Here is a 12,320-nt window from a genome sequence, read left to right as displayed (position 1 = left end):
TACTTTTATCAGACTCCAACAATATTACTATTTTGCCGATAATGCAGCAAAGTGCTGTCCCATTCCAATGTATAGCATTTTGAGCCCTTGCAATCTCTTGCACTAGGGGTGGGCGATACTGAAAGATTTGGTATCGATCCGATACCAAGTAAACACAGGGTCAGTATTGCCGATACCAATACCGATACTTTTTACTTTGAAAAGCAGATGATATACCTTTGTGTAGGGGAAAGCAGTGCCTCATACTTTATGAAGTCAATTCATCATCAATATGTACTTTTGAATAAAAAAAATGATTATGTAGTTATTATGACACTTATTATGTTTTATGTTTATTGTATGCACCTGCCCACCAAAGTAAATTCCTTGTTTGTGTACACTTACTTGGCGATTAAATGAATTTCTGATTCTTCTGATTTGCATTTTCATGATCATTGAATGCTTTAATGATTTTTTCCTTTAATTAGTTGAGAACCTGAGCTTCTCTTTCTCTCTGCCATTGTGCAGCCATCAGTGTGCTGCTGACTGAGTCATGTACTGCACGTGCACGCCGGCAACAACTCACAGCATAGCAGGGGAGACGGGGGAGGGGCAAAGTGAGCTTGAGCGAAGTAAGAGGAGCGTTGTTTGCACAATCACTGATGTAAAAGGAGTTTTGTACTGAATGTAGAGAAGAGAAATTTAAACTTAAGTATCGATCTTTTCACGCGAGTATCGATAAATACTGATACCAATGTTGGTATTGATACTATCGATACTTTAGATCGATCCGCCCACCCCTATCTTGCACTCAATCACTTACTAGGAGATGTTAAGTAAGTCTGTGAGGGTTCAGGGCTTAAATTTTAGGGGGGCATTGGGATTGGGCCTTAGTATCAAAATTCTCTGCAAAAAGGTGTCCAAAACTGTTAAATTCAAGTTAAATATAATAATATCCATAGTTAAATACATTCAGCAAATATAACAATGAGTCCAACGTAATATTTATATAATGCTCAAAAAGCTATTTTGGGCTAAAACTAATGCAATTGTTTTTTTTGCATCTTTATCATATCCAATGAGTTATAATAACCATGTCATTTCAAAACAGTAGTTCAGTTGCATTTTAATTTAAAAAAATGACCTAGTCAAACTGGAAGATTCTGCTTTCCTGAAGAATATACTGTAGTAGTACCCCTGCATCCTTAAGCATTTTCACTCACCCATGTGCCTTAGTGAGCCAGTCTGGGGAGGCAAGGCAGGGGTCCTGGAAGAGTCTGTCCACCTACAGAGACATATGGTCATCAAAGTATGGGTTGAGGTTAGTCCATGTGTTCATGTATGTCAAGGCTCAAATGACACTTAGACAGCTGAGAGTGAAAGGGACCTTCAGCAGACAGTGGTATGCTCAGCTATATAGGATAATTGGAGAACCCTATTAGCCATGCAAAGGTCTTGAAGGAAGTAATTCTTTACTTGCCACTGTGTTGACACCTTGTAGACAAGATCACACTTTCCCTGACAGCTATCTTGATCTTTAACACTAGCACTTGTAAATTGGAGACCTACTGGCCCTTGCCTCAACACCTTGTTCCATTTACTTCCTGCTCACAATCTAAGACAAATATTTAGCCACATATGTAATGAAGATATATGACTTATCCTACATATCTTAATTTAGAAACGTATATTTTAATTCCCACAAATTCACAAACAGATCTACAGATATTGGCCGGGTTTCCCAGATTCGTTAAGAAGCTCTTAATGCTATGAGCTTCTTAGGAGCGTTCCTAAGAAGCTCTTAGCGTTTTAGTGGAATTATATGGAAGTAGACTTAAAATTTAGAATTGAATGGATGCAAAATAAGATAAGATTATCTACAACATTTTCTAGAAAATGAATAAAACTAGCAGTGAGACATTAACAGAAAATAATTGCAGTAAATTGCTAAACATATATGTATACATATATACAATGTCTTTTTCTAGAGTGATCATGAATCAAACAATGAGGGTGTCATGTTCCTTGTGTTAAACCTATTTATGTGCATTGAGACATTCGCAGACATGCATCTGCTGACCCAACCTTCACAACACCACGGTGCTGGCCTTCAAGTGTCACAGGACTTAACGCTCCATTGAAAGAATCTAACAACTATTTCACAGGGTTATCTTTATCCTCAAGGATAAAGAGAAGGAAACAATGCAATGTCAACAAGATGGGATGTAAGGGTACCCTAACAATAGAACTCTTGGTTACTTGTACGGTAAACAAACAAGGACAGCTGTACAGTAATATGCATCATGCAGATTAAATGTTGAGGTATGTTCACACCATGCATCATGAAATATCTCATAGATATCCAATTAATATCTGTATTTGGCAGAATTAAAAATAAACTAAAAAATGATGTATTACCAAGAAACCCTCTCAACTAAAATATGCAAAAACGTTTGCATTATTGCTTGATCATGAAATCAGTCAAAAATGCACAAACTCATCTTTAAAATTATTAATGAAAAAGCTTAAGATGTTTCTGCTGAATTTCTGATTAGGATCATGTGTTTAATGGATGCCACCAGCAAACCAAAGTCAAATGTCAGTAGATGGTAAATCATGCCCATAGCTGGATCCTCCAGAGGTCTGACACTTTGCTGTGGAGGAGGGAGCTAATGTTTCGGACATTTGCCAGTAGCACAATGAAGCCACCTCATGAATTGTAATTTTGAAGCCACCTCATTTTTCAAGTTGCTAAATTAGTAGTTACAAAGGACCATGCCTTGTATGTCATTTCTACCATTGTTCGCCCTCACTCGCACGTAACAACAAACCTTATAGGTCTAATAGATCCACACCTCTAACCCAAAATAAAGAACATTTAAATTACAATAATAATAATAATCACATGAGTTCTTTCCATTAACCCTCGTGCTGCCTTCGGGTCACATGACCCAAAGGTTCATAACGAACCATCGTTGTGTTTACCCAATTTTACCCAATACAAAAACAAATTAAAATAATTTTCTTTTAACCATGCAATGTGGGGGGTCTGAGACAGCCCGACGGTTAAAAGAAAATGCTTCACTTTGTCTTTGTATGCGGTAAATCTGTCGCAATACGACGGTGGGTCACAATGACTGATGGGTCAGAATGACCCGAAGATAACACAAGGGTTAAGGAGCCATACACCATCCTTTATAAAGAGGGGAAAGAATGAAGACACACCATAAAACCTTGAGGTGAGAAAATTCAGATAAATGTTTCATGGAGAGACTGGCCTTAGTTAACTTCTGGAATTTCCCAATGCGAAGGGTTGAAATGAAGTGTCTTTTTTTCCAGAAGCGAGTTTTATCCAAGTAGAGACCAGTACCAGGTAAGATAAAAACAATGTGTGACTGATTAAAAAAAAAAATCTACAGAAAACACGCCTTATAGGCCTTTTGTTTTACGTGTACTTTGAAACAATACTAGTACTGTAGCTCAATTGTATGTAGCTACATTTTAGCCGCCGTGTTGTATTGAGCTAACGTAATGTCTGAGCGTCAGATCAAGGGCTCTCAAGTCTCACGGCAAATTGATTTTAGTTGACAGCTATGGTCATCAAACTTTTAATACATTTGAGAGCCCTGTACTAGTATTGGTTCTATACCGTATGTAAATGTGTTAACTTGATTATCGGTTTCAAAAGTTGCAAATGAAATCCTGTCAGAATTGGCCAGCAACTTTACTAGCTGTAAGTAGGCACCAGGCTAGTTACTAGGCTACAGTTACTGTACACTAGCGAGCACTGTTCTAGCTAGTCTATCGAACGTTAATCTCACTACAGTTACTACTAGCCTAGCTCTACCACTGCTGCAACTTGACACAAACTGCAATTTGTCGTCTTTGTGCTATTAAATGGCTCACCAGTACTTGTGAAAAAAATGAATCAAATCATCGAAAGATTGCCATTCTGTGCCGTTAGTACCAACGGTTAACCCAGCTGTATGTAATGGCAATTCTTGTTGTCTTGGTTACTGTACCTTCTACGCACGAAAGAGTGCTAAGGACTCAACTCTGAATGTACTTTTGATTTTGCTTCTCCCTTTTGTTCTTTCTTCGCATGAGGGACATGATGAAGAGTGAAGCTTTTCCCAGGATATAATTTCTAGTAATTTGAATTATGAATTCTAAAGGGGAGGCCAAAAAAAATACACACTGCTGGGTGTTACAGTGTTTAAAAGTCGCCTTTCTGTTCTAAAAAGACTTTTAAAATGACGCCATACACATCGTAGGACCAGAGATACTGCTTTACGGCAAGCTCTGGTCACTTCCTTTTTTCTCTCAAGGCATCGACAACACAGCTGACAGGTATAATAATAATAATACATTTTATTTCTAACGCACCTTTCATCCGAGAGCAGATCTCAACGTGCTACAGTTAAGATGATAAAACAAGGTAAAACATCAATATAAAATACAATTAGATTATTAAAACTCATAAGATCTGCTAAAAAGAAATGTATTTAGTCCTTTTTTTAAAGTCTCAGTGGTTTGAGGTCAGGCCATAGATATATATAAATATCTATGGGTCAGGCTCTCCCTGTCAATACACATGCTAGAAAGAGTTTTGGCTTGCTAATGTTGTTGCTAATGTTGCCAATGCTCTGACATTCTGATTCTTCTTCGGATGCCATCAAGCGGTAGCCTGGCTGCCAGCCCAACTTAGCCCCGCCCCCCCTAAAAATTTGGTTGGGAAGTTGGGTCTGGGATCGCTCAGTTGGGGAAAAAGTATGTCCGAACAGGAGCTGTTCGGACCAATCAAATTGTCAGGGCGGGCTTTATACGATGATGGACAGATGATCAACAGTAACGTAATCAACCACGTCAAAGAGCGCTTGGGATGAATTTGTTTTCAACAAACATGGCTGCCGCTGGAGAGCTGAGATGTGATGATTCTGCCATCGAGTCTGTTTTAGAAGACATCGACAGCGCATTAAATTTGAAAGAGGGACACAGGAACGCGATCAAGGCATTTGTCGTTTGAAAATATGTTTTTGCCGTCCTTCCTACGGGATTCGGTGAAAGTTAACATTTACATTTAGTCATTTAGCAGACGCTCTTATCCAGAGCGACTTACAGTAAGTACAGGGACATTCCCCCGAGGCAAGTAGGGTGAAGTGCCTTGCCCAAGGACACAACGTCATTTGGCACGACCAGGAATCAAACTGGCAACCTTCGTATTACTAGCCCGATTCCCTAACCGCTCAGCCACCTGACTCCCAACATACTAAGTTGCTCTGATTGGTTGTAGGTCTATCCAATTGAGCGAAGAGGCATTTTTTTCGGTTGAAACACGCCCCATACTCAGCCCAACGGGGCGGTTTCAGACTCATATTCTGACTAGAATTATAAGTATGACGTCAGGCTAATCAAGCGGGATCTCTGGTCGTAGTCAGTCCTTCACTAGCCAATCAGCATTCATTAGCAGAATGCTAGCGTGTTATGGGCAACAACTCACCCTGTAAGAAATTGAAAGGACATAAGTACTCGTTCATTCAACTTTCGACCTATAATACATGTTTAAAATGCACAAACTACAATCAAATATGAGATTTCTCAACGACAATCAGGCGAAAGATACACATTTAGCCGTTTAGCGCCATAGACTCCCATTCAGCATGCACTTGCTCGCAATCACCCCCAGTGGAACTCTGATGGAACTGCAACCAAATTGGTACAATGGGGCTTAATAGGGAGTGGACAGGCTCTCCTTAAACAGGCTCACGACACATTCGAACGATAACATATATGTGACGCTAGTATTACCGGGTTAAAACATGAGCTTTCAAACTCCGTCCCCGCGGCGCGCACTCTCCCTTTAAACCCAATGTGGAGAATATATTTCAAGGCAGCCAAAACATCTTAAACATTATTTTATTTCATGTTTAATAATCACATCACTAATTAACAAATAACCACAATAAAACACTTCTTTCAAACCCAAAAAATAAAAGTCAGAATTAATGAAAAACAAAAAAAGAATTAAAAAAAAAGAAATTGAAAATGACAAATTCTGCAAATGACATTACTCTACGGAACACATCCCATAGGTTTCTGCATGCTTTTAAGTAGGTCATTACTCGTAGTACAAACGCACGCTAGCAGTGGACACAGATCTATGGAGCTCTGATGGATCACTGAGGAGCTCTTGTTAAACAAGCCAAACAGTTAGTCTCACACAATGATGCCTTTGGGCAGACACCTCCCTGGGGTTGTGTGGATGATTAAGTTGCCATACACACTTGTATGGTGTGTATAGACACTTGTATATGTGTTTCAGTGGGCTGAGTGATGATACTTCCAAATGAAAGTTCCTGACCTGTGCTGTCAATCCCAGCGTTTAGAGGAGGGCCTGACAGCGACGGCACACTCGTCTGCTTCGAACCCTCCCTGCTGGCGTGTTTTCATACCTGTGTGAGGTCTTCACATGTGCATCTGTTTTTGTTCCTGAAAATAGCATTATTTTAGCGTCTTAAGACTGCGCTTGTGGGTATGGATGATGGTTAAGTAATAGTTACTACTTTACAGAATTTTGTGAAAACCAGGCTGTTAACAAATCTAGAGAATTGCACAAACTAGCCTTTAACAGAGTTCCCAGGTATGTGTGTGTATATATATATATATATATATATATATATATATATATATATAACCCCTTCGCCATTCCCTGCCCACACAGCCATCCTGCACGTAGCTAATGAAACACGTCATACACACAGAGTTGAGTCTTTAGTACATTATACCTCAAAAACATTCACTTCAGCAGCCCTTTTCATGTGGAAAAGGTGAACTTGCTTGATAATAATAATAATACAGTCCTTAACATTAAAACTATTAAAGTTACATGGACATACACTAGACATCCTTACAACACCCCTTTGTTTGTCTGTCTGTTCTGGTGGAGATGCAGAGTGAAATATTTATATACAACTGTGACTTTGAGGAGGGCAGTGCAATTTGTAAAATATCTGGGTAGAAAACTTCAATAGTAAAATTGTCTGCAAACAGGCACAGTTACAATAGGGACAACTTTAGTTAGGCGAGGAATGGGTGGCACAAGAAGCACTGTTATGAACCATGGGTGAGGTGCTGCTCTGTACTGATCTGAAAGCCACAATATAAAACCACTCAAACATTCACATCTACAAACCTCTTTTGAACTTTCAAAACAACACGTGAAAAAGTTATTGCCTATCCTCATAATAAACCAGGATTTCTTTAGCAGGTTTAATTAAGGGATTATTTTCAATCATTTTGATAGCAGGTACTATATTTAATTTGACTTAGTTGGACACTCATTTAAGGATTTAAGGGCTAATGGGAAGCCACTGATGCAATTCTTTGATGATTGATGAATGTTTTCCAAACTCCATCCTTCATTAATTCAGGGGTTCTATATAACAAACTCCATCCTCTTCATTAATTCAGGGGTTCTATATAACAAACTCCATCCTCTTCATTAATTCAGGGGTTCTATATAACAAACTCCATCCTCTTCATTAATTCAGGGGTTCTATATAACAAACTTCATCCTCTTCATTAATTCAGGGGTTCTATATAACAAACTCCATCCCAGGGAACCCTCTTTGATACTCTCAAGCTTTAAGGTGCCTTTATAAAATAAAAACAAATCTGATTCTCGCATTCTTCTTGATCATTAGAAGAGGCATCAAGTACTGTCGCTATTCGGATATGAAATTGTAAAGATAACGAGTTAAATGATTACGTTTTAAAACATACAGAATAAAAAGGGCTGCCCCACATAGCCTTAATGCTTCTTGTTATTTTAAACAAAAGCAATAATAAGGAAAGATGCACTACTGTCTAGAACTGATCCAAGTATTAAAGAGACTGTATGCACGACACTGCAAGTCATAATGCAAACAGGATCCCTGTTCTGCAACATATCATCTGGCCATGCACTAAAAGGCAATTGGAGGCAATAGTTGGATACATTGCTACAAGAGTGAAATAAGCCACAAGTCTTCCGATACCCTGACAAGACAGGTCCTGTTTAATCTGCAGAACCATTTATGATATCAACTGCCAAAAAACTGTTTCCATTACCCTCAAAAACACCTGGGAAGGGACAACAACCATAATTAGTCACAAACACAAGAAGAAGTTATATAGGTCCTCACAACAGCAACACCAGGCGGCTTGAACAGTTTCATGTTGAACTATGACATTCTGTCTGTCCGTGTCTTCATAGTCGAGGGCCCTTTAGCGGAAGCTGTCAGACCCAGTCTCATCTTAGTTTCAGGTAAGCAGGACAAGAGGCACAGTCAAGACACACAGCTCCACCAACTTCCTAGACACCTGCCTCCCTAGCATTCATGCACATTCAAGTCCTAATGTACTGCATTTCAGTACTAAACAATTCTCAAGCTAGATCCTAATCTGATTCCTTTTGTGTTTATCCCAACTCGCTGCCTTACAAGACTGATCATCTTCTCTAAGCATAAGCCCGTCTCTCCTCACACCTGACAACTTCCATCTCCCTCTTAAGCCATCCTTCCTGTCTCTGTAATCCTTGAATACAGTTGCGTTTTCATGACTGTGTGCCTTTGATTTTGAAAAACGTGTGCGTGTATTTCTGAGTCCTATGGGTAGATAGACCATTCAATGTATTGCTTGTACAAGAGAGAAAAGAGACATTTTGAAAAAAGCTTAAACCACAGCTGAAGAGGAAAAGAAACCAGAGAGAAAGTAAACAGAACAGAAACACCAAAAGCTTAAAGTTACAGTATTCACTCAAACACATCATCACAAACACAGAGATTAAAGAGAGAGAGTTAAATATCCTACAGTTCAAACAGTCAACTATTAATGTACTACTTTTGTTCTTGCTCTTATGGTGGATAGTGAAGACAGAGGGAGTCAGAATAAGTGGGTGTGGACTCAGGCTGTGGATGGGGATGGAGGGGGTGAGGGATGGGGAACACACGCTAGCCCCGTATGGTCACACGGAAATGGGTGCTACACATGCTACTTTGCATCCAGGAAAGCCATAGGTCCAGGAGGGGTGGAGGGTGTAGGAGGGGTGGGTGCAGGAGGGGTGGAGGGTGTAGGAGGGGTGGGTGCAGGAGGGGTGGAGGGTGTAGGAGGGGTGGGTGCAGGAGGGGTGGAGGGTGTAGGAGGGGTGGGGGCAGGAGGGGTGGAGGGTGTAGGAGGGGTGGGGGCAGGAGGGGTGGAGGGTGTAGGAGGGGTGGGGGCAGGAGGGGTGGAGGGTGTAGGAGGGGTGGGTGCAGGAGGGGTGGGGGCAGGAGGGGTGGAGGGTGTAGGAGGGGTGGGGGCAGGAGGGGTGGAGGGTGTAGGAGGGGTGGGTGCAGGAGGGGTGGGTGCAGGAGGGGTGGGGGCAGGAGGGGTGGGGGCAGGAGGGGTGGGGGCAGGAGGGGTGGAGGGTGTAGGAGGGGTGGGTGCAGGAGGGGTGGAGGGTGTAGGAGGGGTGGGGGCAGGAGGGGTGGGGTGCAGGAGGGGTGGAGGGTGTAGGAGGGGTGGGTGCAGGAGGGGTGGGGGCAGGAGGGGTGGAGGGTGTAGGAGGGGTGGGTGCAGGAGGGGTGGGGTGCAGGAGGGGTGGAGGGTGTAGGAGGGGTGGGTGCAGGAGGGGTGGGGTGCAGGAGGGGTGGAGGGTGTAGGAGGGGTGGGTGCAGGAGGGGTGGAGGGTGTAGGAGGGGTGGAGGGTGTAGGAGGGGTGGGTGCAGGAGGGGTGGAGGGTGTAGGAGGGGTGGGTGCAGGAGGGGTGGAGGGTGTAGGAGGGGTGGGGGCAGGAGGGGTGGGGTGCAGGAGGGGTGGGTTGGGGGGGGGGCTGTTCTACATGAACGTTGTTGTTGTTGTTTATCTAAGGTGTGGAGAAAAAGAATCAGGTCGGTCCATCACCAGGGCAGAGCGATCCATCTGAACCAACACTCAACCCCTGTTCCTCACCCTGCTCTTGTTACATTTACAACGTCAGCCTCGCTGCCAGGGGATGCAGGACAGCAGGAGAGAGACGAGAGTAAACATGACATGATCCTGTCATCGGATGGGGCATGGAGGAGATGCTAAAGGTGGTATGATGGGGTGGGGGTGAGGGATGTAGGGGTTATGAGTATAGTTCTTGTAAGTATTGCCCCCTGGCTCCAGTGATGGGGGGGGGTGGGGGGAGCTGGCGCTAGCCAGGAAGTCCTTGGGGGAAAGGAAGCGTTGATGGGGGGGGCGGGCGTGGATTATTGGGAGGCAGTCTTCCGGGGCAGGCCAGGAAATGATGTCAGCGCCGTGGTCCGTGTGAGAAGTTGAGCTTGAAGGACTCAATCTGTAGCAGGAGGGATGAAGAGAGGGGGGGGGGGGAAGTGAGAGAAATGGAGAAAAGGAAGAGAGAACGAGAGTAGGGAGGGGAGGAGAGGTGGAAAGAAGGGGGGAGAGACAGAGGGTGGAGTGATAGTAAAAATGCAGAATTAGATGCCTGCAAAATAAGAAGTCAAAGATGACATGGTGGTCAGGGACTGCACACACACACAAGACGGATGATTAACACAAGTCATATAAACACGCAAACGTCACAAAATACATGGAAATAGGTCTTCTTTCAGCAAACAGATCACACATTCAAGATGACACAGTGAATCCATCCTGCCTGAATATTTGTGACTACATGATCCCTGAAGGGGGAAGAGAGCGCTGGGGCCACATGGTGAGATACTGGTGGAGCTGCACTCACTTGTCTCTGGGATGAGTGAGTCCTGTAGGCCCTGGCTCCCACAGGGCGGGCCCTCCTTCAGCCCATTCTCCTGGGCCGGGCTGGCTGGCTGCCCTGGCTGTGAGGCTGGGGCCGGACCAGGGGAAGCCCCATGTGCAGCCCCCGTCCCCTCTGCCATGTCCTGCCTCCCCTCAGCCTGGAACCATGTCAGCTGGGTGTTAGCTGAGGGTGAAGCTGCTGCTAATGGTATCTGTGTGTGTGTGTAGGTGTGTGAGTGTGTGTGTAGCCCAGTTGGTTCATCATAACGTGTGACTATTAACCCTAACCCTATTAACCCTAACCCTATTAACCCTAACCCTATCACCTCAACAAGCATTTCCGTGTGTATGATATTTCTTAAAGAATATTAATATTTATAAAAATGAATAGCTCAATCAAGCTCTCTGGTTCATACCACAACTAAAACGTCTAGCTCCTTTGCACAATTCAGCATCACTCTGCGTTTGTTAGCCTAAGAAACTACGATAGTTAACTTTGTTAACTATCGTAGTTAAAAGCTAAAGCTAGCTAACAAAATGGGAACATTTAACTTCGACCTACGATACAATAGTAGCAAGCTAGCAAACAAAGTTAGCGAGCTAACTAAATGGCAAATAATGAAATCAATATAACGCTCTCCACCGTTGGAAAATAGAGTATTTGTGTAAATATATATATACACATACATATATACACATTTATATATGCTAGCAATAACTCACTCCAGTCCTTGATAATGTGGTTATTATGTAATTAAAGTAGTCTAGGACTCGGGCCGAACTACGCCCCTTTTCTGTGACACAACATCTGACCGCGGCGTGACGTCAGCTATTGCATAATGATTTTAGTGTTTGTGGCGCAATAGTTTTGATTGAACCCTTATATACAGTACTCTGCTAACTGAGGGTGGTTGCATTTTAATGGGTCAAACTATGTGTAATGCAATTCTACAATGGTACACTGGTCTAACACACAGTCTCACCTTGGCGTTGTCACCACCTTGTGCATGATTGAGGTTATCCGTTGAGCTAACCTTGGACTGGGCCTTGAAGTTCACTTTGTGCGCCTCAAGCTTGACATCGCCGCCACCTAGAGGACGTACAGTCACTGCGTCAGGATGTAGACCTGGGTAAAACAGTCAAGTATGGAACCTGGTCTTCCTTCCTTTCCCTACCTGGTTTGTGTTTGATGTTGGTCTTAGAACCACACTTTGACGTCACTTTGCTCAAGTCAACCTTCTTACTGAGTATCTGAACCTGGAAACAAAAACAACAACCAACTGTCACACTGAACAACCAGCTGAGGACCAAGCTGTCTTGCTAAGACATCCTCGCATCTCTGTGAACCATTCATTCAGAACCGTCTGTCACCATTTTGTAACCCAACCCGTCAGCCATCCTCTGTGGGGGGGTATTGCCATGCGGCAGTAAGAGATCGCAGGCTCCTGTACATCACTGTGGATGAAGGCGTCTGCTAAGTGAACGTGTTGGAATATGTTATCCACGACAGCAACAGGATGAGAATAAATCGAAACAGAAAGCCTGTGTGAAGAGAGCCAACCAGAGGCCAGAGTCTGAGGTCA

At 43.1% G+C, this 12,320-nt stretch overlaps 1 protein-coding gene across 9 annotated transcripts in view; it reads right to left on the bottom strand.

Annotated features, from left to right (window-relative positions):
• Positions 1 to 9,762: 9,762 nt before the first annotated feature.
• LOC134034705 (microtubule-associated protein 4) overlaps positions 9,763 to 12,320 on the bottom strand; it is a 47,439-nt gene continuing 44,881 nt past the window's right edge. For 7 of the 9 annotated variants that reach the window (XM_062479250.1, XM_062479244.1, XM_062479253.1 and 4 more), the window contains 4 exons: positions 11,913 to 11,994; positions 11,721 to 11,827; positions 10,721 to 10,895; positions 10,322 to 10,465 (listed from right to left, as the gene is read on the bottom strand). In XM_062479250.1, the coding sequence (XP_062335234.1) occupies positions 10,458 to 10,465; positions 10,721 to 10,895; positions 11,721 to 11,827; positions 11,913 to 11,994 (372 nt within the window). In that variant the 3' untranslated portion in view covers positions 10,322 to 10,457. The other 2 variants (XM_062479245.1, XM_062479247.1) reach the window with 2 other exon arrangements.

This window comes from Osmerus eperlanus, chromosome 15, assembly GCF_963692335.1.
Source record: "Osmerus eperlanus chromosome 15, fOsmEpe2.1, whole genome shotgun sequence".
In the NCBI taxonomy this organism is placed as follows: Eukaryota; Metazoa; Chordata; class Actinopteri; order Osmeriformes; family Osmeridae; genus Osmerus; species Osmerus eperlanus.
The sequence above is the reverse complement of the archived record's forward strand: the minus strand, read 5'-3'. Positions and strand labels throughout refer to the sequence as shown.